At 41.6% G+C, this 25097-nt stretch overlaps 1 protein-coding gene across 1 annotated transcript in view; it reads left to right on the top strand.

Moving 5' to 3' along the window:
* phgdh (phosphoglycerate dehydrogenase) overlaps window positions 1–11946 on the top strand; it is a 43384-nt gene extending 31438 nt beyond the window's left edge. Inside the window, exons 9-12 of the mRNA XM_028806329.2 lie at window positions 1791–1923; window positions 6178–6305; window positions 7836–8061; window positions 11279–11946. Of these exons, the coding sequence (XP_028662162.1) occupies window positions 1791–1923; window positions 6178–6305; window positions 7836–8061; window positions 11279–11433 (642 nt within the window). The 3' untranslated portion in view covers window positions 11434–11946. The remainder of the gene's footprint in view (window positions 1–1790; window positions 1924–6177; window positions 6306–7835; window positions 8062–11278) is intronic.
* Window positions 11947–25097: the final 13151 nt, after the last annotated feature.

Genomic DNA, 25097 nt, shown 5'->3' with positions numbered 1-25097 from the left:
AAAAGGTGCAAAGAAACCACCATCCTGAACTGTTGATACAATGAAAGATGGATCCATGCTTTCATGTTGTTGATGCCAAATTCTGACCTTTCCATCTGAATGTCACAGCAGATTTGGAGACTCATCAGACCAGCCTCAGTTGCCTGGTCGTTGCTGACTGGAGTGGCACCCGGTGTGGCCTCCTCCTGCTGTAGCCCACTTGCTTCAAGGTTCAATGTGTTGTGTGTTCAGAGATGCTCTTCTGCATACCTCGGTTGTAACAAGTGCTTATTTGAGTTCCTGTTGCCTTTCTATTAGCTCGATTCAGTCTGGCCATTCCCCTCTGACCTCTGGCATCAACGAGGCATTTTCACCCAGAGGACTGCCACTCGCTGGATATTTTCCATTTGTTGGACCATTTTCTGTAAACCCTAGAGATGGTTGTGTGTGAAAATCCCAGTAGATCAGCAGTTTCTGAAATACTCTCACTGGCCCGTCTGGCACTAACAACCAAGTCATTTAAATCACTTTTCTTCTCCATTCTAATGCTTGGTTTAAACTTGAGCAGGTCATCTTGTCAATGTCTACAGGCCGAAGTGCATTGAGTTGATGCAATGTGATTGGCTGATTAGATATTTACATTAACAAGCAGTTGAACAGGAGTACCTAATAAAGTGGCCAGTGAGTCTACATGTCTGTGGATTTAATATCTCTTTTAAGAAAAGGTTTTATTTAGTGGTTATAAATGAATCAGAAATAATGTTATCCTAGTCCAGGGGAGAGCGATGTCAGTCCTGGAGAGCCGCAGTGGCTGCAGGTTTTCATTCCAACCCAATTGCTTAATTATAAACCAATCCTTTCCAATCTTAGACCTTATTTAATTTTATGGCTTGTTAGTCTGCAATGTAAGGTTCTTCAAAATGATTTTGAAGCCTAAAACGGATTATTTTCATTCTGTCACATTTTCTGTTAAGTGTTTTAATAAATCAAACAACACACAGAGATGTAAATCGAAACAAGCTAGATGGTGAACTGCTGACTGCTTTGTCATTTACATCTTATTGCTAATAAGGAGCCATTAAAACAGTGAATGCAGCTGTTTCAGACTGAAGTAAGCAATTAAGGGTGGGGAACCTTAGCAAGTGAGACCACTAAAATGAAGCAGAAAAGTGTCACTTGAGCAATAAGCGCTTCATCAGCATTAATTGACTTCTAATTAAGAAACTGAGTTGGAACAAAAACCTGCAGCCACTGCGGCTCTTCAGGGCCGACATTGCCCACCCCTGTCCTAGTCCGATAACATGGAGTGCACACTACCGTCCATCTGATTGAATCCATTGCATTGTTTGTTACAATAAAAAAGTGTACTGAGTAATGTGATCTTAAACAGTTGTTAATGCTAGTAAAGTTAAAATTTTCTATGTTTTAGAGTGCAAGAATCAAAATAATATTTAAATATTTTCTAAAATAATAACATTAGTCTGTAGTACTAGGGTGTTGTACCGTGTTAGCCATTATGAATGTAGAGAAAAGCCAAGCAAAATGACACCTTTTATTGGCTAACTAAAAAGAGTACAAGTGCAAACTTTCGAGGCAACTCAGGCCCCTTCTTCAGGCGAGACATAATTAAAAGATCTGATTACATCTCACCTGAAGAAGGGGCCTGAGTTGCCTCTAAAGCTTGCACATTGTACTCTTTTTAGTTAGCCAATAAAAGGTGTCATTTTGCTTGGCTTTTCTCTAACATTAGTCTAAAAATTCCAGTGTGAACAAAACTGCAAGGTAACAAATACACTAACTGTTCAATGCAGGTGAATGCACAGATCCTCGTGAATGCCTTGACGCCAGAATCAAAGCCCTGGATTAAGCTGGGAGAAGCTCTAGGATGTTTGTCCAGGGCTTGCACTGGTCTGACAAGAAGTCAGGTGCAAGTTACAACAACAGGTATGACGCTATTCATTTTAAGTTTTCCCAAGTTAAGTTTATTGTTGAAAATGAATGTATGAGAAGTTACATTTTGAAATGTAATTTTATGATGTTGCTTCTGTGTAATAAAAATATCTCTCTATTATAATAAAAAAATCTTGGGGACGAGACGTGACATTTTGAGAGACTTTTTTGGAATGAAGTCCCGCGAGACGGTGACTTTTGCCATTAGATTCTTTCAAGTCACGTCCTACTTACAACTGCAGTATTTTCACACAAGACCACGGTCATTTAAGCTCTCAGTTGTGTGAATGCCAGACACACTTCCTGTGCTCTCAGCTCTTATAAATTTTATCAGGACAATAATTTTATACATTCTAGATGACAGGTCAACGACTAAGCGAAGAAGAAAGAGCAGTGTGATAAGCTGCCCGGACACAGACAGACGGACACCATTGTACAGTCCACCACACGTTTATTTACAGTTCAATAAAGTGCACAACCCCAGTGCCTCCAGCACCAATCTCCCCCAAAGTCCAGGCTCTCACTCTCTCTGCCTGCTCGTCAGGCCGCCTCCTCTCTCCTGCCTCCAAAACCTTGTCCACTCCTCACCCGACTCCAGTCCTTCTTTGCAGGGAGGCGGCCCCTTTTATAATTACCCGGATGGGCTCCAGGTGATTCCCGACACTCCTAAGACACTCCCCTGTGTGGCGGAAGTGCTGGCTATACTCCCGGAAGCCCTCCGGGTGTTCCCTGTCTACTTTCCCCCAGCACTTCCTGGTGTGGCGGAAGTGTTGGGGTTCCTGGCGGAGACCACGGGCCCCTACAGGGTTGGGCTTCCAAGCCCTGCACCCATGGCTCTCAAAGGAACCAGGGCGGCCGCCCCCTCGTGGTCCGGAGGAGGAATGAGCCCTCCTCCTGTCCTCCTGGGCGTCCCGGCTGGGCACCACCCCCAGCCGCGTGCCACAGCAGGGACAAGCATTCAAAAAAGTCGGGTCATTTATTAGAGATAAAGAAACTAAATTCACTCACGGGCAGTTATACGTTGCGTTGTCACGATGTAAGTCCAAACACGGAATCAAAATTCAATGCGATCTTGACGAAAAGTTAATTCCAAATATTGTTTTTACTGAAGTTTTAAAGTAAAAGTGAAAATAATGCATATGTAACAATTCCCATGAAAATGACAGTGCCTTTAAATTGTATATCCGCTTAACCAAACCCGGGAGGTGGGCGAGCGAAGAGAGCAGGGGGTGAAGCCCCCTAGTAACTTTTAAAATAATAACGATTGTGCAATTTCTTCTTCTTTTGGCAACTCCTATTTAGGGGTCACCGCAGAAGATCATCCGTCTCCATCCATCTCTGTCTTTTTCTGCCACACCGACTGCCTTCATGTCCTCCCTCACCACATCCATAAACCTCCTCTTTGTCTTCCTCTTTTCCTCTTTTCTGGCAGTTCCATCCTTAACAGTCTTTTCCAGATGTACCCCTCATCTCTCTTCTGCATGTGCCCAAATCATCCCAATCTCGCCTCTCTCACATTATCACCAAACTATTGTACCTGTGTGGTCCCTCTAATATACTCATTCCTAATCCTGTCTACCCTCGTTACTCTTGAGTGAAGATCGTACCCTCTTCAGTTCTGTCACTTCCAGCTCTGCCCCCTGTTTTTTCGTCAGTGCCGTCATCTCCAAACCATACAGCATAGCTGGTCTCACTGCCGTTTTATAGAGCTTGCCTTTCACAGTTCTATCTTGTCACTCTTCTGCACATAGTTCACCCTGCCTGCACTCTCTTCTTCACCCCTCTGCTGCACTCTCCGTTGCTTTGGACTGCTAAACCCTAAAAGTATTTAAATTCATCTACCTTCACCACCTCTGCTCCATGCAGTCATCCGCATGTTTGCTTTGGCACAGGTTTTATGATGGATGCCCTTCCTGACGCATCCCTCTCCAGTTTACCCGGACTTGGGCCTGGCACTAAGATCGCACTGGCATTTGTGACCTGGGTGGCTGGGTTCATTTTTGAACGTTGTTATAGGATTAAAAAAAGTACCAGTAAGCAGAAATTAACTTAATTTCTCACCAGCATTTCTAAATTAAAGTGTTGCATTAAAAACGGAAAAGCTGGGCTGGAGAAAATCATGTGATTTTTGTATATGTACTTGCTGTTATATTAGCTTAAAAGACATTAACAGTCATCTAGATTTTTTTATTCCGCCCTGTGTGTTCTGCGTTGTCCTACATGCTTGTTGTTAATTTTGGATCAGTCCTGAAGGAGTTAAATGAATGTTTTATCTAAAACATATCTGGAAAACTGTAGCATTTGTTGTGATAGTAAAATCCTTTCTTTTATGTATAAAATATACTGTATGTAAGTAGGCTTTACATGATCATATGTAATACAAAGATAGTTCAGGGAGACTGTGCCCAGGTAAAATTATGTTTATGTAATGAACAAATTACATGTAAGTTTAAGTAACAACATAATGGTCAGACCCACTTAATCTAATTTAGTCCAGGCCTCAAAGCATTTTATAATCCAGATCTGGGCAACCATCCATTGCAGGGCCCACTCACATACCCACATACAATAATTTCCATGGTCAGTCATGTTCATAGGCCCCAATGACACCAAGTTCCATCTAGTAGCTCCTGGTATCCCTGCCCACCAGGTCTCTAAGGGAGTTTCCTAAACTACACGTTTTCAGTGGCATAGCCCAGTCCTACAAGGCCCTATTTGAAACTGTGAGCCTTCCAGCAGCCAGAAGGTATTGCCATGTCTGATGTTCCCATCTTTACCTGATTCTCTTTTAATGTATAGCTAAGGATTCCTGCCAAGTGCCGTATAGGTTGCCCCTTTTACTTCCTGGGAGAGCACTGTGTTGTGTGCTTCAACCCAGGGTATCTATATGGCATACTAATGTTGTGCCTTCTTTTACTCTTCTGAGCATGTCCTGCCCTGCTGGTAGTGTGGAATTCTTTCCATCTAGGAGGAGGTTTTCTAAATAAAACTCCTCCACTGCCCCTTCGCTCAGCAATGCAGACTAGATGGTGTCTGGTGGATGGAAGGCCATCTTGAGAGTGTATAACTGCAGAGCTAACACTGAATCATTTATTTAGTTGCACATGCACTCCTACTTCTGTTTCTTTTTGCAGTTCTTTTACACCTGAGCTGTTTTTAGTTTATTGCTGTGTATTCTTGTGTGTTGCTGGAGGACTCGCAGAGTAATGCTTTAATTGTACTAAGTATTTATGACAATAAATTTGAAGTTTCTATGGGACTTCATTTTGCCCTGTGCTAAGCAAGTGCTCTGCTTGTATCTGACAAACTCATGTCACTGCCTGCACAATACTGAGTCAGACGGAAAGTCTATAAATGTGTTTCTTGTTCTTGTTCTTCATCTTGTTCTTCTTGTTCTTTGTCTTCTTGTTCTTGTTTTTCTTGTTCTTGTTCTTCGTCTTATTGTTCTTGTTTCTTCTTCTTGTTCTGGTTGTTGTTGATGTTGTTCTTCTTCTTGTTCTTCATCTTATTGTTCTTCTTCTTCTTCTTTTTGTTCCACTTGTTGTTGTTGTTCTTCTTCTTTTTCTTCTTGTTCTTCGTCTTCTTCTTCTTCTTGTTCTTCTTCTTTTTCTTCTTGTTCTTCGTTTTTTTGTTCTTCATCTTCTTCTTCTTCTTGCTCTTCGTCTTATTGTTCTTGTTGTTCTTCTTCTTCTTGTTCTACTTGTTGTTCTTCTTGTTCTTCATCTTCTTCTTGTTCTTGTTCTTCTCCTCCTCCTCGCTGTAACATCCTTAAACGTCAACACTCTCCTAGCTAAATGTAACCTCCAATTTTAAGTGAATAATGTTTGAAGGGCAAGGGCTGCAGGTTATTTCAGTGTCTTGTACAAAGACACTTGTATTGCAGGCCACCATACTCTCTTGTTATCGCTGGCACAAAATAATGCTCCTGTCACTTCCTTTTTCATTAGATGAAGGGGGCCGCACTTTACCCACTTCCACCACTACAGACGCTGCTTTGCTGTCGAAATTGAAAAGCAGGCTTGGCATTTCTAAATTATTCCAGTGTTAATTAATCTGCATGCACTCTTTCCGAGATGCTTTGCTGTCTCATACAAACTTTATTTCTGCCTTACAACTGTAACTGTTGGTCTTTTTTCTCTGAGAGTAGGAAAATGTGGACAGATTGATAGTAAAATGTAAGGTGTGTGTTGTAATGAAATTGTATGAAAACACCCCGGTGACATGCAGAACGTTTATTTTCTGAAACAGGACATAATCTGAAGAATGCTGCTGGTTACCTCAGTGCTGCAGTGCTGGTTGGATTGTTGAGGGAGAAGCTGGTAAACGGAGTGAATATCATCAATGCATTAACACTGGCTGAAGAAGCTGGAATAGCAGTAGGTGCATTTAATGTGTACAAAAGCATATTGGTTAATACATCCATCCATCCATTTTCCAACCCGCTGAATCCGAACACAGGGTCACGGGGGTCTGCTGGAGCCAATCCCAGCCAACACAGGGCACAAGGCAGGAAACAATCCTGGGCAGGGTGCCAACCCACCGCAGGACACACACACAAACACACCCACACACCAAGCACATACTAGGGCCAATTTAGAATCGCCAATCCACCTAACCTGCATGTCTTTGGACTGTGGGAGGAAACCGGAGCGCCCGGAGGAAACCCACGCAGACACGGGGAGAACATGCAAACTCCACACAGGGAGGACCCGGGAATCGAACCCAGGTCCCAAGATCTCTCAACTGCGAAGCAGCAGCGCTACCCACTGCGCCACCGTGCCGCCCCTGGTTAATACATTCTTAAGAAAAAATATTTTTGGCTTCTATATTCTCAACTAGGGCAGCATGGTGGCACAGTGGTAGCGCTGCTGCCTCGCAGTTAGGAGACCCGGGTTCGCTTCCCGGGTCCTCCCTGCGTGGAGTTTGCATGTTCTCCCCGTGTCTGCGTGGGTTTCCTCCGGGTGCTCCGGTTTCCTCCCACAGTCCAAAGACATGCAGGTTAGGTGGACTGGCGATTCTAAATTGGCCCTAGTGTGTGCTTGGTGTTTGTGTGTGTCCTGTGGTGGGTTGGCACAATGCCCAGGATTGGTCCCTGCCTTGTGCCCTGTGTTGGCTGGGATTGGCTCCAGCAGACCCCCGTGACCCTGTGTTCGGATTCAGCGGGTTAGAAAATGGATGGATGGATGGATGGATATTCTCAACTATTTTTTTTAGCAGAAAAAAGAAACTTTAAAAATCCTGTAGGCTATTTGTATTTGAGAGCATTGAATCTATTTAAGAAGGAGAATAAAAATATACTGTATATATATTTTCTTTAAGGTAGGATTTTATTTAATATATTCATTGTGTTGTGCAGAAAGTAATATTTCTTCTAGTAAATTTCACCAGCATGTGCTGTAAGAATGGGAAGTGGCATATGGATTACTGACATTGTATTATTCTTATGTAATATTCTGGTTTGGATGTCCTTTGTAATTTTTGATCCAAAGGGGAACATCCCAGTCCTGAGTGGACACAACACAATTTATGTTCATATAAATGTCAGCAGAATTTCAAAGAGGTTATTTAGTATTTATGTACGGTAAGATAGCAGCGGCATCATGGGTGTAGCTTAGCATTTCTCTTGCCTCAGAAGTACAGGATTTCTTTGAAATAATAATTAAACCCTTTATGGCCCATGGATTTGCATGGATAAGATAACTCACTGTCCTTTTTAGAAAGCTTTTAAATAATATATCTTACAAATTTAGCTTAAAATGTTAATATCGCCAAATATGTAAGCATGGTCTTACAATCCCGAACAGTGTACTCCAGTAGCTGACAGCATACCTCAAAATGTGGAACTCTGTCGTGGGACTTCAATGTTGTTTTCTTTTTCCACCTTTACATTTTCTTTCCTTCTTAAGGTTTCCAAGAGCCATGTCGACGCCTGTCCGTTTCCGTCTTCTGAAGCCTGCATAGTGGACGTATCTGCAAACGGAGTCTCGTGCAAAATTGTGGGCTCAATCCAAGGAAACATTCCGGTCCTGCTGGGGATAAACGGAAGTGTTTTTAAAAAGCCATTCTCACTTAACGGCAACCTGCTTTTATTTAGAGCCTCGGCCAAGTCCCAGGTTTTGCCTACTATTGCAGGTGAGATTGTTTTTTATTTAATTCTGCAGCAGACATCTTAACCACTACAGTTAATAATATGGATGTGAATTTTGAACACTTAGCTCCATGGCAAACCCTCTTTGGCAGCATACATTATAAACCATTGTACATTTCATGAATATGTCAAGAGTAATTTACATATATAGATTCCTATGTTGTCTCATTACATCTACTTATACTGTACTGTGATGAGAGATAATCTAAAGGAGGCAAACACACCAGGTTACAATTTCAAGGAATAACATGAGCAGCTGGTGGTTCAGCAAATAAGATCATTAATCATTCTGAATGCATTTGCCTTTGCTGTCTCTCATGACACCTGAGAGATTTCCCTGTTGTATCTCAGTCTGTTGTTATTTCACATCAGACTTAAAAAAGAAAAATACACTTTTCATGTCCTAACTAGAGAGAAAAAAATGTTTTCACTACCATCAGAAATGATAGGATTATAGATTTGGGGGTATTGAATCCAAATCTGGTAACAGAATTGCTCTATCAGGTTTACAGGAAAAAAATGTAATGTAGTTTTTAAATTAATTATTTGGTATTGACGAAATATATAAATTACATGTATCATTGTTTTAAATATAATTAGAACAGTCTGGACGAGAACAGGCCATTTAGCCCAACAAAACTTGCCAGTCCTATCCACTTATTTCTTCTAAAATAACATCAAGTCGAGTTTTGAAACTGTCTACCACGCTATTTGGTCATTTATTCCAAGTGCCTATTGTTCTTTATGTTACTAGCTAATACCCATAGCTTTGCTAGCGATCTCTTTTAATAAATTGGCTGATATAAAAACATGGACACGATTTTATTTCAGTTTTTGATTATGTACCAAGTCTGTGCTGTATAATGAAAAGTCACACAAAAAAAGCAAATATGTTGAGCAACATGCTGCAATACTTCTGGGTGTACAACGTTAGATGCAAATCCCCCCCAAAGGTTTCAGAATGAATAGGGAGCAAGGTGAACTCCCACAAAAAGCCGGCCATGAGAAAAACAATCATCCCTCAAATCCACTCCCGCCTCTTTAATAGACTGACTTGCTGCTTTATTGATAGTCATTGGAAAACACACTTTAATTGGAAATCGCAGGTGTTTGAATTGAAAGGGAAAGTCAGATGGTAGATAAGAGGAATACGTGGTGTAAAGACAGTTTCTCCTTGATCAGAGCTGGTAAAGATGTGTGCTTCGATTTCATTTTTTGTGTAAAGCTTTTATTTGTATTTGCTGCACGGTTTAGGAGGATTTAAGTTTATCAAAAGCATAACTGGTCCTCCTATCTTCAAAATAAGTTGTGCGGTGGAACACCTGGAGAATTGAGCGTATGCAAGAACTCCACCTGACAGCGTACAGCCTCTTAAACCTCTGCTACTGAGTCAATAGAATCATATGTCATCTCGTGCGTATTTAGCTTGTCTAAAAGACAGTCATTGATTTCTGTAGCTTTGTCATTTTTAGGCGTTAATATAGCTCATTCCCTTAGCCAAGATGCGGAACGTCACTGACCGGCAACGTGTTATAAAAATATTACTCAGTCTGTTTTAAATAGTTCAATTCACACAAACCAGCAATGCCACGTACCATCACTATAAAGGAACATCAAAGTTTATCTGGAAAAATGTTTTGACGTGTTGATTTATGTCCGGTGCCATGATGTCGTAGTGTGAATTGAAGTTTCGAAACCAGTATGTCTGTTTCTTATGTGATATTGAATTTCAGAAATACTTTGTAAAATTTTGCAAGAGCTTTGAATATTGGCCTGTGTCCTGTTTTTTCAACCACAATGTATAAAGATAATTTTTTGTAAAAATTGCAAAAAATAGTATCAAGCAAAGTAAAACTGACGTATTTCGGCATTACTGAGAAAAACTGACCATTTTTGAGATATAAAATATTATAGTTTCACCCCCTTAGGGTAGGAGTTTTACAAAAATTGAAATTATTATTATTTATTAGTATTATTATCTTACTAGCTGTGTAGGCCCGTGCTGTAAAAAGCCTGGGCTCCTAGAAATTCATCAGAAAAAAAATTGAAATGCAGAGTCTGCGGTTTCATTTTGCGGACAATCTTGCCCCCCTTGTCTATCAGCCACTAAGTGAGTTTCTCTCTCGTTTGTTTCTCCTTGACGGTTTCACTTTGGCAACGGAGTCACTTTCTTTCAGCTTCATGCTGTAGCCTCGTATTCTTTCTTCTTCCGACTCATTAACTTGGGGCCACCTTGCCGGCTCTTTGACCTTCATGCGGTAGCCTCGCACTTCTGGGCCGGACAGACAGACACACACACTTCCACGCGTAGTCTACACTGAGCAATTATCTGGTAAATTATAATAAGGAGACAGGCAAGAAAATAAAGTAATAGATTCTGTAATGGTTTTACAATATCTTTGTATATTGCATGATGTCTCAATCTTTATATTTTAATCCTTTGTACAAATTGTCTTTTATTTTGGTATACAAGAAATCTATATTCTTTTACTATACATTGTTAGTTTTTTGTTTTTTTCTGGAGTATGTACTTTTCATTGTGATCTTCTTATATAATACGCTACCGTGGCTGTCCGTTTGTCTGTCCAGGATGTTACATCACCTGTAGCTCGCAAACTGTTTCACCTATTGACCTGAAATTTGGTACACATACACTATGTGACCTCTGCTGTCCGCTTTCGTGATGATTGACCTCCAAGATTATTCCTCTTTTTATTTTATTTTATTGTACAATCAACTGTTGGTCTGCGGGCAGCAGGGCGGTCATGTGGCTCATGCATACGGGCGCCATTCTCATCCCTACCACCTTCACTGTCACTTCCCCTACCTCTTCATATCTTAAATCATTCTTCAGGCAGATTGAAGACTTAAGTGCCAGCTTAAGTGAAAAATTAAAGAAAACGTACAAAATAATTGCAACACAAACACTGACTTAATCAGTTTTAACGTGAAAAGATGCCAACGAAAGAAAAGAAGAAGCGGGCCGCTAGGGAGGAGAACAGAAGAGCTGCTCAGGAAGCAGCAAGTGCATCAACCTCTGAGCAAATGCATGCTAAACATACAGAGAAAGAGGATGGAAACTAGGAATACTCAAGTCAAGTGGATTTTCTGCACGTTATCGTGTAGTGCGCTGTTACTGGTATGACAATAACCCAATTAATTAATACTCTAACTTGTCTCTGTGTGTTTTCTTCTTTGTAGGTATTTTGTCAGAATCTGGCCTTGACATTGAGTCATATAGTGCCTCTTCAGTTACAGAAGGAGAACAGTGGTGCATGATGGGACTGTCTTCTTTGTTAGACAATCTGGCTGCTGTGAAAGTGCATGTGAAGGAAGCTGCCCAGTTTTCCATTTAAAAATGTCTTTGTCACATTCTGTAGCTGCTGGAAATGTGTCTTTTGTGCTTTAGAACTCTCCTTTTCAGAATTGCAGCTTCTAGAAAAAAAAAATGATAAAAAATAGCTCGGAGTATTAAGTGAGTTATATTCAAATGTGAATAACGGTTAAATAATTCTTAAGTATTAATATAAAAGTGGTTTATAAATGTGAAATGGTTAGAATAATTTTATTGAGATCACTGTTAAATGTACCCTTTTTATGTTAAATGTTAAAAACTGTTCATTTATGTGAAAGAAATGGTTAACTGTTAGTATAATTACCAACTATTATGTTTTTGTCTCCAAATTGTTTGCATTTCATATGGTAATGTACATTTTATTGTGCTGCAGACTTCACTGAAGATACTTGTTGAGTCACTTTTCTGTTGAAAGGGTACAATAAAGTATACCTTTACTGGAAGAAGCTCATTTTAAAGTTATTTAATAAAAAAGAATAACAACATGAATGGAATGGGAGATAAAGCAGGCAATGGGGGTTGTAGCATTACCCAGTTTCAAAAACAAGGAAACAGGCAGTAAAGTTGGATTTTGGACAACGTTAATAGATTATTTGTTGCTTTTTTGTGTAGGATTTTGTCATCACCAAAAAACTTTAAATGTTTTAACAGAGCAAAGGATTCTAGTGTAAGTGATCTACATATAAGAATCGTATTTTAATCCATCCATCCACCTAACCTGCATGTCTTTGGACTGTGGGAGGAAACCGGAGCGCCCAGAGGAAACCCACGCAGACACGGGGAGAACATGCAAACTCCACGCAGGGAGGACCCGGGAAGCGAACCCAGGTTTCCTAACTGCGAGGCAGCAGCGCTACCACTGCGCCACCATGCCGCCCTCGTATTTTAATGTATAAAACAATGCTTGCTCTGTTAAACAGGCTTTATACATTGTGGTCACCAGGGGGAGCTGCAGCTCCCCAAACTTCCAACACAAACAGAGGTGGACACAACTCCATCAAATTTGGAGTTTTATTGTGGGAAACTCTTTACAGTAAGCGCTTCTCACCCCAAAGTAAGCCCACCACTTCCTAAGCACAATCACTGGCTCTTCGGACTCTCTCAGCCTCTGCTCCTCCCAGGAAGCTTAGTCTACCTTCAGCCGACTTTGGCTCCCAGACTGAAGCAAGGCTTCTCCTTTAATCCTAACCCGGGAGTGCTTCCAGTGGTATGACACTGTGGCTCTGTAGCACTTCTGGGTGAGGTTGAAGCTCCATGGAGCAGGCACTCACAAACCATGCAGCTCCCCCTGGCAGATCTCATGGAACCCAACAGGGCTGTCCCCCAGGACTACAATACCCAGCATGCCCTGTGGGTATCCTTGCAGGGATCTCACCCTCGGTTGACTACCACCTACTGTCTTGGAGAAGGCACCAGCTTGAGTAACCTGCCACCCCCTGTCCTTCTATTGGAATGGTGTCCAGGAATCCTTACTGTTCATATGGGCCATCCATCGCAATCTTTATGTTTCAAATAGTTATTAATTTGTACATTAGTTTAAAATTAATTATATCATTTACAATTCATAGTGACCAGGGCAGTATCTTTATATACAGTATAATATGCTACCATGGCTGTCAGTTTGTCTGTCCAGGATTTTAAATCACCTGTAGCTTGCAAACTGTTTGACCTATTGACCTGAAATTTGGTTCACATATACTACGTGACCTCTACTGTCTGCTTTTGGGGTGATGATTGACTTCCAAGGTTATTCCTGTTTTTATTTATATTTTATTGTAGAATCAACTCTCAGCAGCGGCCAACAGGGCGGCTGTGTGGCCCATGCATACAGGCACCATTCTCATTCCCTAACACCTTCACCGTCACTGCCCCTACCTCTTCATATCATAAATCATTCTTGAGGCAGATTGAAGACTTAAGTGTCAGCTTAAGTGATAAATTAAAGAAAATGTACTAAGTAATTGCAACACAAACATTGACTGAATCAGTTTTAATGCGAAAAGATGCCAACGAAAGATGTGAAGAAGCGGGCCACTAGGGTGCAGAAAAGAAGAGCTGCTCAGAAAGCAGCAAGCGCATCAACCTCTGAGCAAACGAATGATAAACATACAGAGAAAGAGGATGAAAACTAGGAATGTCAAGTCAAGCACCGTTACTGGTATAAAATATTTCATAATCCTTGTGTTAAGTGGAATGTCCAGTTAAGTCTGTTTTAACTGTTTTTTGGGTGTGTTGGATAGAGTACACTTAATTGACCTTTGCATGTTATACACATTATATTTTTTTCTTTTTCTGGTCCATGTTCTTTTTATAATACACACTCTCTTTTCACTATTAGCGTAAGTTTGTTATGACTTCTAAATATTTGCATTACAGTTACTAAGCAGATCTGCATTTGCATTCTTGGCTGCAGAGGCCTGGGTTCCATCCCCATGCTTGTCGTTGTCTGTTTAGAGTTTTCACATTTTTACACCCATGGCGATTTTTTATTTTTCATTCTCTGGGCCGTGTCCTTTTTATAATAGACACCCTCTTTTCACTATTAGCAGAAGTTTACAATGGCTTCTAAATCTTTCCGTTCCATTTCCCTAGGGGCAGTCCAGTTTCCTGACAGATCCCAGAGAAATGAGTGTTCGGCTGATAAGCGGCTCTACATTGAGCATTGTGAGTTATTGTGGGTGTGTTTGTGTCAAGGAATGTACCCTTGATGTCAGTGGGACTGAGTCTCCGTAATGCAGGACATCTCTCTCTCTCTCTCTCTCTCTCTCTCTCTCTCTCTCTCTCTATATATATATATATATATATATATATATATATATATATATATATTTAAAATCTAACATCTGTCTGTATGTCTGTCCAGGATTTAAAATCATCTGTAGCTCGCAAACCGTTTGACCTATTGACCTGAAATTTGGTACACATATACTACGTGACATCTTCTATCCGCTATCGGGGTGATGATTTTTATTACTCTTTTTATTTTATTGTAGAATCCACTCCCGGCAGTAGCCAGCAGCCATTCTCATCCCTACCACCTTCGCTGTCACTTCCCCTACCTCTTCATATCTTAAATCATTCTTGAGGCAGATTGAAGACTTAAGTGTCAGCTTAAGTGAGAAATGAGAGAAAACGTACTAAGTAATTGCAACACAAACACTGACTTAATCAGTTTTAATGCGAAAAGATGCCAACGAAAGAAGAGAAGAAGCGGGCCACTAGAGTGGAGAAAAGAAGAGCTGATCAGGAAGCAGCAAGCGCATCAACCTCTGAGCAAATGAATGGCAAACGTACAGAGAAAGAGGATGAAAACTAGGAATACTCACGTCAAGTGAATTGCAGTGCAGCATTACTGGTGTGTATATATATATATATCTACAGTATGAGAGAACTACTTAACAGATTTACATTGGGGTTTTTCCTATAATTTGCTTGAACATTCTGGTTGATTTTGCGACTTCTCTCATCGCGCTAAGTATTCTAGTTGGTTGTGGCACCGATTTATTTGTGCGAATCCGAGAGAGACAGGCTGAGGGCCGAGGGGAGGTTAAGGCAGGACCTCAGGAGTAGGGAGCCGGGCAGGGCCCTCCGCACTAATGCGCCAGCCTCTTTTCCAGTCCCTCTACCTCTTGCCACATGTTGGACTGTACCTTGCCTCTGGTTAGCTAGCGATACTTGTTTGTTCAGCAGACATTATCATCTAGAGATTGTTAAAGAGTAACGTTGGATGTTTTTGAGAGAGAGATCAGAGCTCCGTGTGTTTTAGAGGGTAGCTGCTGATTGCCAGAGATATCACAACCACATACTTTTCTCCCCACGTATTCTCACCCCCAGTAGCAAAACCAAAAATATTGTACATGAAGAGGCCTTCGTATATGAAAGCTATCTAAATTCTTCTAAATGCAAATGACATGTTTTTTAAATATTTTTTTGTTGATTTTTTTACGTTTGTCCTGTTTCACTACTGCGCAGATGAAAACGCAGGGGACAGCTAGTATAAGATAAAAGGTAAATTCAAATGACTACATGAAGTCAACTTTTTAAGTGAGTGTGTTTCAATTCAACATGATCTCTGAATAAGTCACATATTTTATTATTTCAGAAATGACAGAACTTCAGGTGGAAGTTTTATAACAATATAGCAATAAATAGCAGTTTTAAAACAAGACTGTCAAACTGCAGGTGTAGAATTCAAAATGTAAGGCTTTTGTGTTCTTAAGAATTACTTCTGAACGCTTTGAAATCACGTCACTTTTTTGTGGTCTTGTGTCGCCTGGCTCACCGGTACGAGAAAACCCACACATATGACATACCGTTCAACTCGCAACCCCTTTCCAAGTAGCTCGCCAAAGGCTTAATGAATCCTACATAAATTTGAAAACTTGATTAGTCAAATTAACGGTGGGCGATCTTTCCAAAATATCATATCACGATCCACAATCTGAATTGCAATCTATCTTTTCAATGTGACATACACTTAAGAGAATATCCGGACTCAAACTCATCAAGACCTAAGTAACACTTTATTTTAAATATCAAACAAAGTTGAATTCAATTGTTCTCTCATTCGCGAGTTAAGCGGATTTAAGGAACACACCCGAAGCTGGTGAGTGAGTGAGGGAGGCCCCTCCCCTCGACCTGCTGCATGGATCTTGGATTCGCACAAATAAATCGGTACCACAAGCGAACTATGATACATAACGAAATGAGAGAAGTCGCAAAATCAACCGGAATGTTCAAGCAAATTATAGAAAAAACTCAATCTAAATCCGTTAAGTAGTTCTCTCGTGAAAAGCGGACAGACATACAGACAGAGAGACATTGGAGTTTATATGTTATATATTAGTAAACCTTCAAAGTAATGTGCAGTTAAAGTCTCATCAGCATTGCTGGAGCTTAGTAGAGCCAGATAACTATAAGAATCTTCACCAAGCAGCTCTAAAAATGTCTGCTTTGTTTGGGTCTCCATACCTCTGTGAGTCTGACATGAATGTCATGAAATCAAAGTTCAGAACAAGACTGACAGACGAACATTTAAATGACTCCATCAGAGTGAACCTCAGTGGCTCCACTCCACCAGACACCTCAGTGCCAGTCATCTGACAAACTAAAAACACATCACACATGCAACTGGACCTGTGAATAAAGTGACACAGTGACATGTGACAAAATGACAAATGAATAAAGAATATCTGTGTGTTTGGAATTTCATTGTTTTGTTTTGACAGCATTCATGTTTTAATTCAATAGTGTGAGATACACTAGAAAATGCATACAGACATACAAAATGCACTTGCAGGTGAAAATACGGACACAGTGAAGAAAAAAAAACTAAATGTCGAGATTAAAGTCTCGACATTTAAGATTCAACTTTGTTCTCCTAGTTTATTTTGTCATTAAAGTAGAATGTCGTAAATTAAATTTCATCCATCCATTTTCCAACCCACTGAATCCAAACACAGGGTCACGGGGGTCTGCTGGAGCCAATCCCAGCCAACACAGGAACCAATCCTGGGCAGGGTGCCAACCCACCGCAAGACACACACAAGCACACACTAGGGCCAATTTAGAATCACCAATCCACCTAACCTGCATGTGTTTGGACTGTGGGAGGAAACCGGAGCGCCCGGAGGAAACCACGCAGACACGGGGAGAACATGCAAACTCCATGCAGGGAGGACCTGGGAAGCGAACCCGGGTCTCCTAACTGCGAGGCAGCAGCGCTACCACTGTGCCACCGTGCCGCCCATTAAACTTCATCTTAAAATAAATATTTAATTTACTAGATTTTCTCAAACCCCGACATAAGTTATGTAGCACATTAAATGCTTTGTGTTAAATGTTCCCCGACCCACTTTTTAATCACTACGTGCCTCTTAAACTGACTTCCTCTTGCATTGAGGAGGCGCAGGCAGTGATCGCCACACATAATACATTCACTTCATGATATTCCTGCTCTCTCAACATTTAGAATGCTAAGATAAATACTTGATATCATTTTCATGATGAAATGCATTAAAGCAGGTATTAAACATGCACTCTGGTGTATGTTCAGTGTAGATAACTTTACGGCAGGTGTGACGAGGCTCCAAAAAACTGGATGTATGAATGGGTATCGCACAAGTTTAACTGGAATATTGTGTAAATGTTGGGTTTGTGATCTGGTGGTCGAAGACACGAACACAGAATTCAATGGATGTTCTTCTGTGCGTGCTGTTTCTATCTGACGTACCAAAACACCCCACCCCCATGTTCCTATCCTTCCTTTTTCATTCTCCACATAACCAATCACCACACGATAAACGTCTTTTTGAAATTAAAACTAGTTATAAACTTAGACCACGGAGTGTTCAGAACTTTAAAAAATCTTCGTTATACATTTTTAAATATGCCATCCATTCAGGGTTGCGGCCATCCCAGCAAGCATCGTGTGCCAGACAGGAACAAATCCTGAACGTGACGCCAGCTCATTGCATGGTGAATACGAGCACACACATACCCCAGGGTCAATATAGCATAACAAAACCCCACTGCCTACATGACTTTGAAAGGAAAGTGAAGTACGCTGAGTAAACCTAGCAGGAAAACATGCAAACTCAAGGCAGGGTACACCCGGAACCCCCTTACTGCCAGGCAGCAGTGCAACCTCTACGCCACCGTGCCCCCACATGATTAGTACATGCTTTAATGCATTTCATCATGAAAATGATATCAAGTATTTATCTTAGCATTGTAAATGTTCAGGGAGCAGGGATATCATAAAATTAATGTATTCTGTGTGGTGATCGCTGCTTGTGCCTCCTCTTTGTGCAGAGGAAATCAGTTTAAGAAGCACGTAGTGATTAATATGGCTCGGGGAACGCTTAACACAAAGCATTTCATGCGCTACATAATTTATGACAGGGTTTTGGAAGATCTACTAAATTAAATATTCATTTTAAGATGAAGTTTAGTTTACAATGTTCTACTTTAATGACAAACTACCGAGAATAAAGTCAACATGTCGACTTTAATCTCGACATAAATGTTGAGAATAAAGTGGAAATGTCGAGAATAAAGTCAACATGTCGACTTTAATCTCGACATTTAGTTTGTTTTTTCTTCACTGTGTCCGTATTTTTTTTCTCACTGTCGCCTAATACACTTCCGTAAAAATGTGAGTTGTAGACAACCAACATTTTGTAAATGTTCAGGCAAAACGAGCTTATTCAGTTTGTTTGGGTTGAAATAAGCTATGAGAATAAACGTTAGAAAACAGGAGTAGCTCTCGGATATTTTCATTTTGTAAAATTAGCTCTCAGGGGAAAAAAGGTTGGAGACCTCTGCTGTAAGGGCTGGGTTATACTTGACTCTCAGAACGCTTATGCGCACGCATCATGTCTTCCACGTGTTCCCAGCGCTCTTTTGACGCGTTCTCTGAGCATGTCGTCAGAAATTAATGCAACGCGTGCGCGAGTTGCAGTACCAGCAAATATTTGGTTTAATATAAGTTTTGGTACGTGATGTCAGCATCGTTGTTTACTATCAACATTTCCGTAGTGACAAACGTGCATATCAGAACACCTGGCATCAAATTGCCAGCTTTTTAAAAGTGGATGTGGAAACGTGCCAGACAAAATGGTAGCAAATTTGGACAGATATGTCTATGTGAAACGGAACATGTCAGAGAAAAGATATGGATTTGGGTGTTGCAAGGTAATGCTGCGTTACAGAAAGCTGCATTAAAGCTCCAACAGGATCAATGTGCGTGTTTCGACGTTTGACGAATGGTTCAATGTGGTGCAGCAGATCATCAAACTTAAATATATTTATGGTGCTTGTCTTCAACTAATTCTCATATAGGCAATACAAGTGTTGAATATTCAGTCAGTCAGTCAGTCATTGTCCAACCCGCCATTTCCTAACACAGGGTCACGGGGGTCTGCTGAAGCCAGTCCCACAGCCAGCACAAGGTGCAAGGCAGGAGCAAATCCCGGGCAGAGTGCCAGCCCACCGCAGAGTATTGAATATTCCCCATCGTAATTACACAAAACATTTTAAAGGTAGGTGTCCACGCACTATGTCTAACGAAGACCAGGAGCTGTTCATCACCTAGCTTATACAAGTCCTACGGTGAAGTGTGGTGGTGACAGCATCATGATATGGGGGTGCTTCTCAGTGGCAGGAACAGAATTGAGGGAAGGATGAATGCAGCCAAATTCAGATGGGTCCTCAGACTGAGGTGAGGGTTTGCCCTTAAGCAAGACATTGACCAGGACCATACAGTCAATACAACACTGGTGTGGTTTTTGGGACAAGCCTCTGAATGTCCTAGAATGTGGCTCAGACATAAAAACATAATGAAATCAACAAAAGAGAGTTAAACATTTAAATCTGTAACAAAAGCTGAAATATTCCTAAATGTCTTATAAATGTAAAATTCATGCTGCTGTGTTTTTCTGAATGTAGAAAAAGAGAAAAAAATATCAGCTAATTAAATGAGATGAGTGTTATCAGGTGTTGTCACTGGTTATGAATCTGGTTGGAACAAAAATCTGCAGCCACAGGGGGACCCCAGGACCGATTTTGGGAAGCACTGTCTTAGTACTTCTATTTAACCATTTCAGTAGCTCTCTTCATGACGTATAAAACACATGCTTGTATATTTCAATGTGCACTGCAAACCAAAATACTTAACTACCGTATATACTCGAATATAAGCCGAGTTTTTCAGTACCCAAAATGTGCTGAAAAACGTCACCCTCGGTTTATATGCGAGTCAGGTCCCGCTGCCCCCCGGTATACGAACAAGCCAGTTTCCCTTTCGGTTTGTGCGCGCCGATGATTTCCGCAAGTGTTCAGTCTCTCCCTGTGCAGCGAGCGAGAGAGAGAGAGAGAGAGACACACACACACACACACACACACACGCACACACACGCGAGAGAGAGAGAGAGAGAGAGAGAGCGATCAAGATACCATATTGTTTTTGTTGACCCTCTTCTCCACTTACAGAGCTAGTTTACTGTTTTTCTTTGAAATAAATACTCAAAAACATTTAACCTACTGATACCTCAATTAATGTATGGTAATTTTATTGGTATTTATTTTGATTATTGAAACTTACCAGTAGCTGCTGCATGTCCCACCCTAGGCTTATACTCGAGTCAATAAGTTTTTCCAGTTTTTGTTGGTAAAATTAGGTACCTTGGCTTATATTCGGGTCGGCTTATACTCGAGCATATACGGTACTGTTACCTCCAAATTATTCTCTCACATGGGCTTCGGTAAAAGTGTCATGGGTTCTAAGGGTTAAGATGTACTATGCAAGTAACTGAGTGCTTTTCTGTATACAACATTCGCTTATTTTTATTTAAAAAGAGCTCCTTACTCTTGAACATGCTACATATTCCTGCCATAGATCAATTCTTGCTTTTCCTAGTGACTTGGCTTTTGTTGATTGTCATTGCAAAACACCATTTTACAGGAAACTTTTTTCTTTTGAATTCAAACAGGTAATTAGTAGGAATAATGGGAATTGTGGGTATAAATATAATTTCACCCTGTAGCAAATCCTATAAAATGGTAGCTCTGTAATCAGGTACCGTTACAATGACTTGGAGGGTTTAGATCAAAAGCAATATACACTGAATCATGGTTTCCATTAACTTAGCAAATACAGTATTGATGTTTACAGGCTACACACTTATGTGTCCCATGGAATGAACATTTTAAGCACTGTACAGATAAGAACAATTGAAAAGATATAATATGGTAAACTGTATACAGTGTCCACCTCCTCTATGTTCTTACCCCTTTAATGATCTGGTAAGTCAAAACCTCCCCTGCCATATTAATGCATGACATGCAAGGAGGGGGTGGAGATGCAGAAATGTTAAAGGAAAAAATGCATGAAAACAGAGTGTTAAACTTTCCCCAGAGTTCTGCAGACCGCACAAAAGAAAGCAACCATGCCTAGAGTGCCAGGAAGTGGGGCACCACTGGAGACGATGCCCGCAGCACCTGCCTAAAGAGACTCCACACTGGGAACTTACTCACTAGGGGAAGACCGACACAGCTCTGACTGTGTTCCTTTTCCTTAAGTCAAATGTGGGTGTGTTTTACCACCCATACCAAACAGATTATATGCTCTCCATCTGGTAGACTAACCAGTTTTCAATAACTTTTGATTTCACTTGACTTACAGGACTTGGGCACGTGGCCGTCCATGACTGGTCACCTGACTGAACTCCTCGCAGGACTGATTGCCCCACCATATACAACTTAGCTAGGAGAGGCAGTGTAATGCACACGGGTGGACTGACCCACCTGCTGGGATGGAAGGTCACACCTTGCACAGTCAGAAGGACAACATGCTAGAGGGATCAGTGAGATGGATGGGTGTGCTGGTTGAGATCAGTGCTGCTTCCTGCCAATAATGGAATGACAATGGGAGAGTGGTACACAGGGGCAAAGAGTCCCCCATTGGATTAGGTGGTGGTACTCTGCTGGCATACCCCCAGTTTGGGCTCCCGCAGAGATGTACAGGAGCTGAAGGTCAGGAGGACAGCCCTGTTTGGAGCCCTTGGGGCTGACAGGGGGAGGTCTTCCCTACTTAATGGCTGCTCTACCTAATCTGGAAGTGCTTTCGGGTTGCAATTGCATACACTAGGGACAATTTTGGATTGCCAATGCACCTAACCTGCATGTCTTTGGACAGTGGGAGGAAACCGGAGCAACCGGAGGAAACCCATGCAGACACGGGGAGAACATGCAAACTCAACGCAGGGAGGACCTGGGAAGTGAACCCAGGTCTCCTAACTGCAATGCTGTTCCATGCTCAGGTTGAAGATGCGCTGTAGAGGACTCCCCAGCTCCAATGCACAGGTCTTCAGCAGTCGTGGCGATACTCCATCTGGACCCACTGCTTTGCTGGCACAAAGTCTCCTCAGCTCTCTGCTTACCTGGGCTGCTGTAATTGTGGGTGGGCGAGGATGCAGTACTCTGAGGTGACAGTGAGAGTGGGGTAGGGTGGTCAAACCTGTTAAAGAAGTTGTTCATCAGGTTTGCTTTCTCCCTGTCTCTCTTGATGGTGGCACACCGCTTCGAGCTGCAGCCAGTGATGCTCTTCATCCCATCCCACACTTCCTTCATGCTGTTATTCTGCAACTTTTGCTCCAGTTTTCTCCTGTACTGCTCCTTCGTTGCTCTGAGCTGGACTCGGAGTTCCTTCTGCACACACTTGAGCTCATGCTGATCCTCGCTTTTAAAAGCCCTTTTTTCTGGTTCAAAAAGCCCTTGATGTCATTTATAATCCATGGCTTGTTGTTAGCATAGCGTACTGTTCTTACTGGAACTACAATGTCCATACAGAAGTTGATGTAGTCAGTAGTGCAATCAACAATGTTCTCACTATGTGACCCCTGCAGGATATCCCAGTCCGTAGTTTCATTGCAGTCTCTCAGAGCCTGCTCTACCTCAGGGGACCACTTCCTGAATGAGCGTGTGGTTGTAGGTAGCTCCCTCACTCTTGGTTTGTAGTGAGGCTGAAGCAGAACCAGATTATGATCTGCTTTCCCAAGCGCAGGCAGCAGGGTGGCGCTGTATGCGTCCTTAGCGTTTGCATACAGTAGGTCAATAATCCTATTTCCCCGGGTGTTACAATCCACATACAGGGAGAAAGCAGGTAATGTTTTGTCCAGCGTCACATGGTTAAAGTCTCCAGAGATTAGCACAAGCACCTTGGGTGCTGTGTTTGTAGTTTAGCAACAGTGGAATTGATGATGTCACCCGCTATCTCCACGTCCGCGCGAGGAGGGATGTAAACAATAACCACAATGACGTGTCCAAACTCTCTGGGCAAGTAATAGGGACGCAGACTTACGGCCAACAGTTCGATGTCCCTGCAGCAAGTGGAGATTTTGATGTTTACATGTCCATGGTTGCACCACCTTGTGTTCACATAGAGAGCGAGTCCTCCTCCTTTCTGCTTCCCACAGGTATTTGCATCTCTTTCCACTCTAACTGTGCTAAACCTGGGTAGCTCCACGTTAGCATCTGGGATGCTAGTTGTTAGCCATGTTTCACAAAAACACAACAAACTGCATTCTCTGTAGTTCCTGACATTTTTCACCAGCGTAGCCAGTTCATCAGTCTTATTTGGTAGTGAGTTCACATTTCCCAGGATCACAGAAGGAACCAAAGGCTTGTATCGGCACTTCCTCGCTAGCCGCTTAGCCTTTAGCTTAGCGCCAGCTCTGCTGCCACGATATGGCATTCTAATCCTCGTCAGGTAAATAGGGAACCACACCAGCACGGGCCTTTGTTCAAAGCGCTAGAAGTTGACTACCTGAATAGATGAGTCTCTGCGTGTAAAAATCTATGTCCAAGTAGTAAGGGCCTTTGTTCAAAGCGCTAGAAGTTGACTACCTGAATAAATGAGTCTCTGCGTGTAAAAATCTATGTCCAAGTAGTAAGGGCCTTTGTTCAAAGCGCTAGAAGTTGACTACCTGAATAAATGAGTCTCTGCGTGTAAAAATCTATGTCCAAGTAGTAAGGGCCTTTGTTCAAAGCGCTAGAAGTTGACTACCTGAATAGATGAGTCTCTGCGTGTAAAAATCTATGTCCAAGTAGTAAAAGTGTCCAGGAAACGAGTCCACATAAAAGAAAGTGGCTCCAGCAGACCCCCGTGACCCTGTGTTCAGATTCAGCGGGTTGGAAAATGGATGGATGATAGGAGTAATCAGAGAAATAGAAAAAAAGGTAGAAAGATAAAAAAGATAAAGTCCTACACGGAGTTGCTGGAAAGGCTGCCACTCACAGTGGTGCCTAACTAACTAAATTGAGTATTGAGTGCGTACATGGGCATACTATTCAGTAGGTCAACATTTCTGCATTAAAAATCTTTTTTTTTTTTTTATTGGTCTGGAAGGTCTACAGGACGGTAGTGAGACCAGCTATGTTATATGGGCTGGAGACGGTGGCACTGACCAGAAAGCAGGAGACAGAGTTGGAGGTGGCAGAGTTAAAAATGCTAAGATTTGCACTGGGTGTGACGAGGATGGATAGGATTAGGAACGAGAGGGTCAGCTCAGGTTGGACGGTTGGAAGGCAAAGTCAGAGAGGCGAGATTGTGTTGGTTTGGTCATGTGCAGAGGAGAGATGCTGGGTATATTGGGAGATGGATGTTAAGGATAGAGCTGCCAGGTAAGAGGAAAAGAGGAAGGCCTATCACTGAAAAAAGTATAGCATTGAGGTTTTTCATTCAACGTAAATTTTCTCTTTCAAGCAATTTAAGATTAGTCATTTAGTGTTGTAGCTTGAAATATTTGGTTTCAGATCTCAATCAAAGTCAAAAAATTTGTTTGTACCAAAGTAAGTTATGGTGGAGGGAATAAACATAAAATCCTATTTCAGTTAACCTAATATTTTAGATTGTTCGTGTGCTGTGTGAGAGGGGCAGTTTGTATATTTTTCCGGTAGAACTTTCCAGCGTGCTGGCTTTCCAACTGCCAAAAAAGAACACTTTCCCGAGTGGAGTGGACGTGGCTATACAGGTCTGGTCATTTTCAACAGCAGATTTTTATAACGGTTGGTAAATTTCTGTTTCTCAAGTATAAGAACTCATAATAAAACATACTTTCAAGAAAGCTGTAGAAATGTTTAATACTTTTTTGTTGTATATTTACG

Source organism: Erpetoichthys calabaricus, chromosome 8 (assembly GCF_900747795.2).
Source record: "Erpetoichthys calabaricus chromosome 8, fErpCal1.3, whole genome shotgun sequence".
NCBI classification, from domain to species: domain Eukaryota; kingdom Metazoa; phylum Chordata; class Cladistia; order Polypteriformes; family Polypteridae; genus Erpetoichthys; species Erpetoichthys calabaricus.
This window is presented reverse-complemented; position numbering and strand designations above follow the sequence as displayed.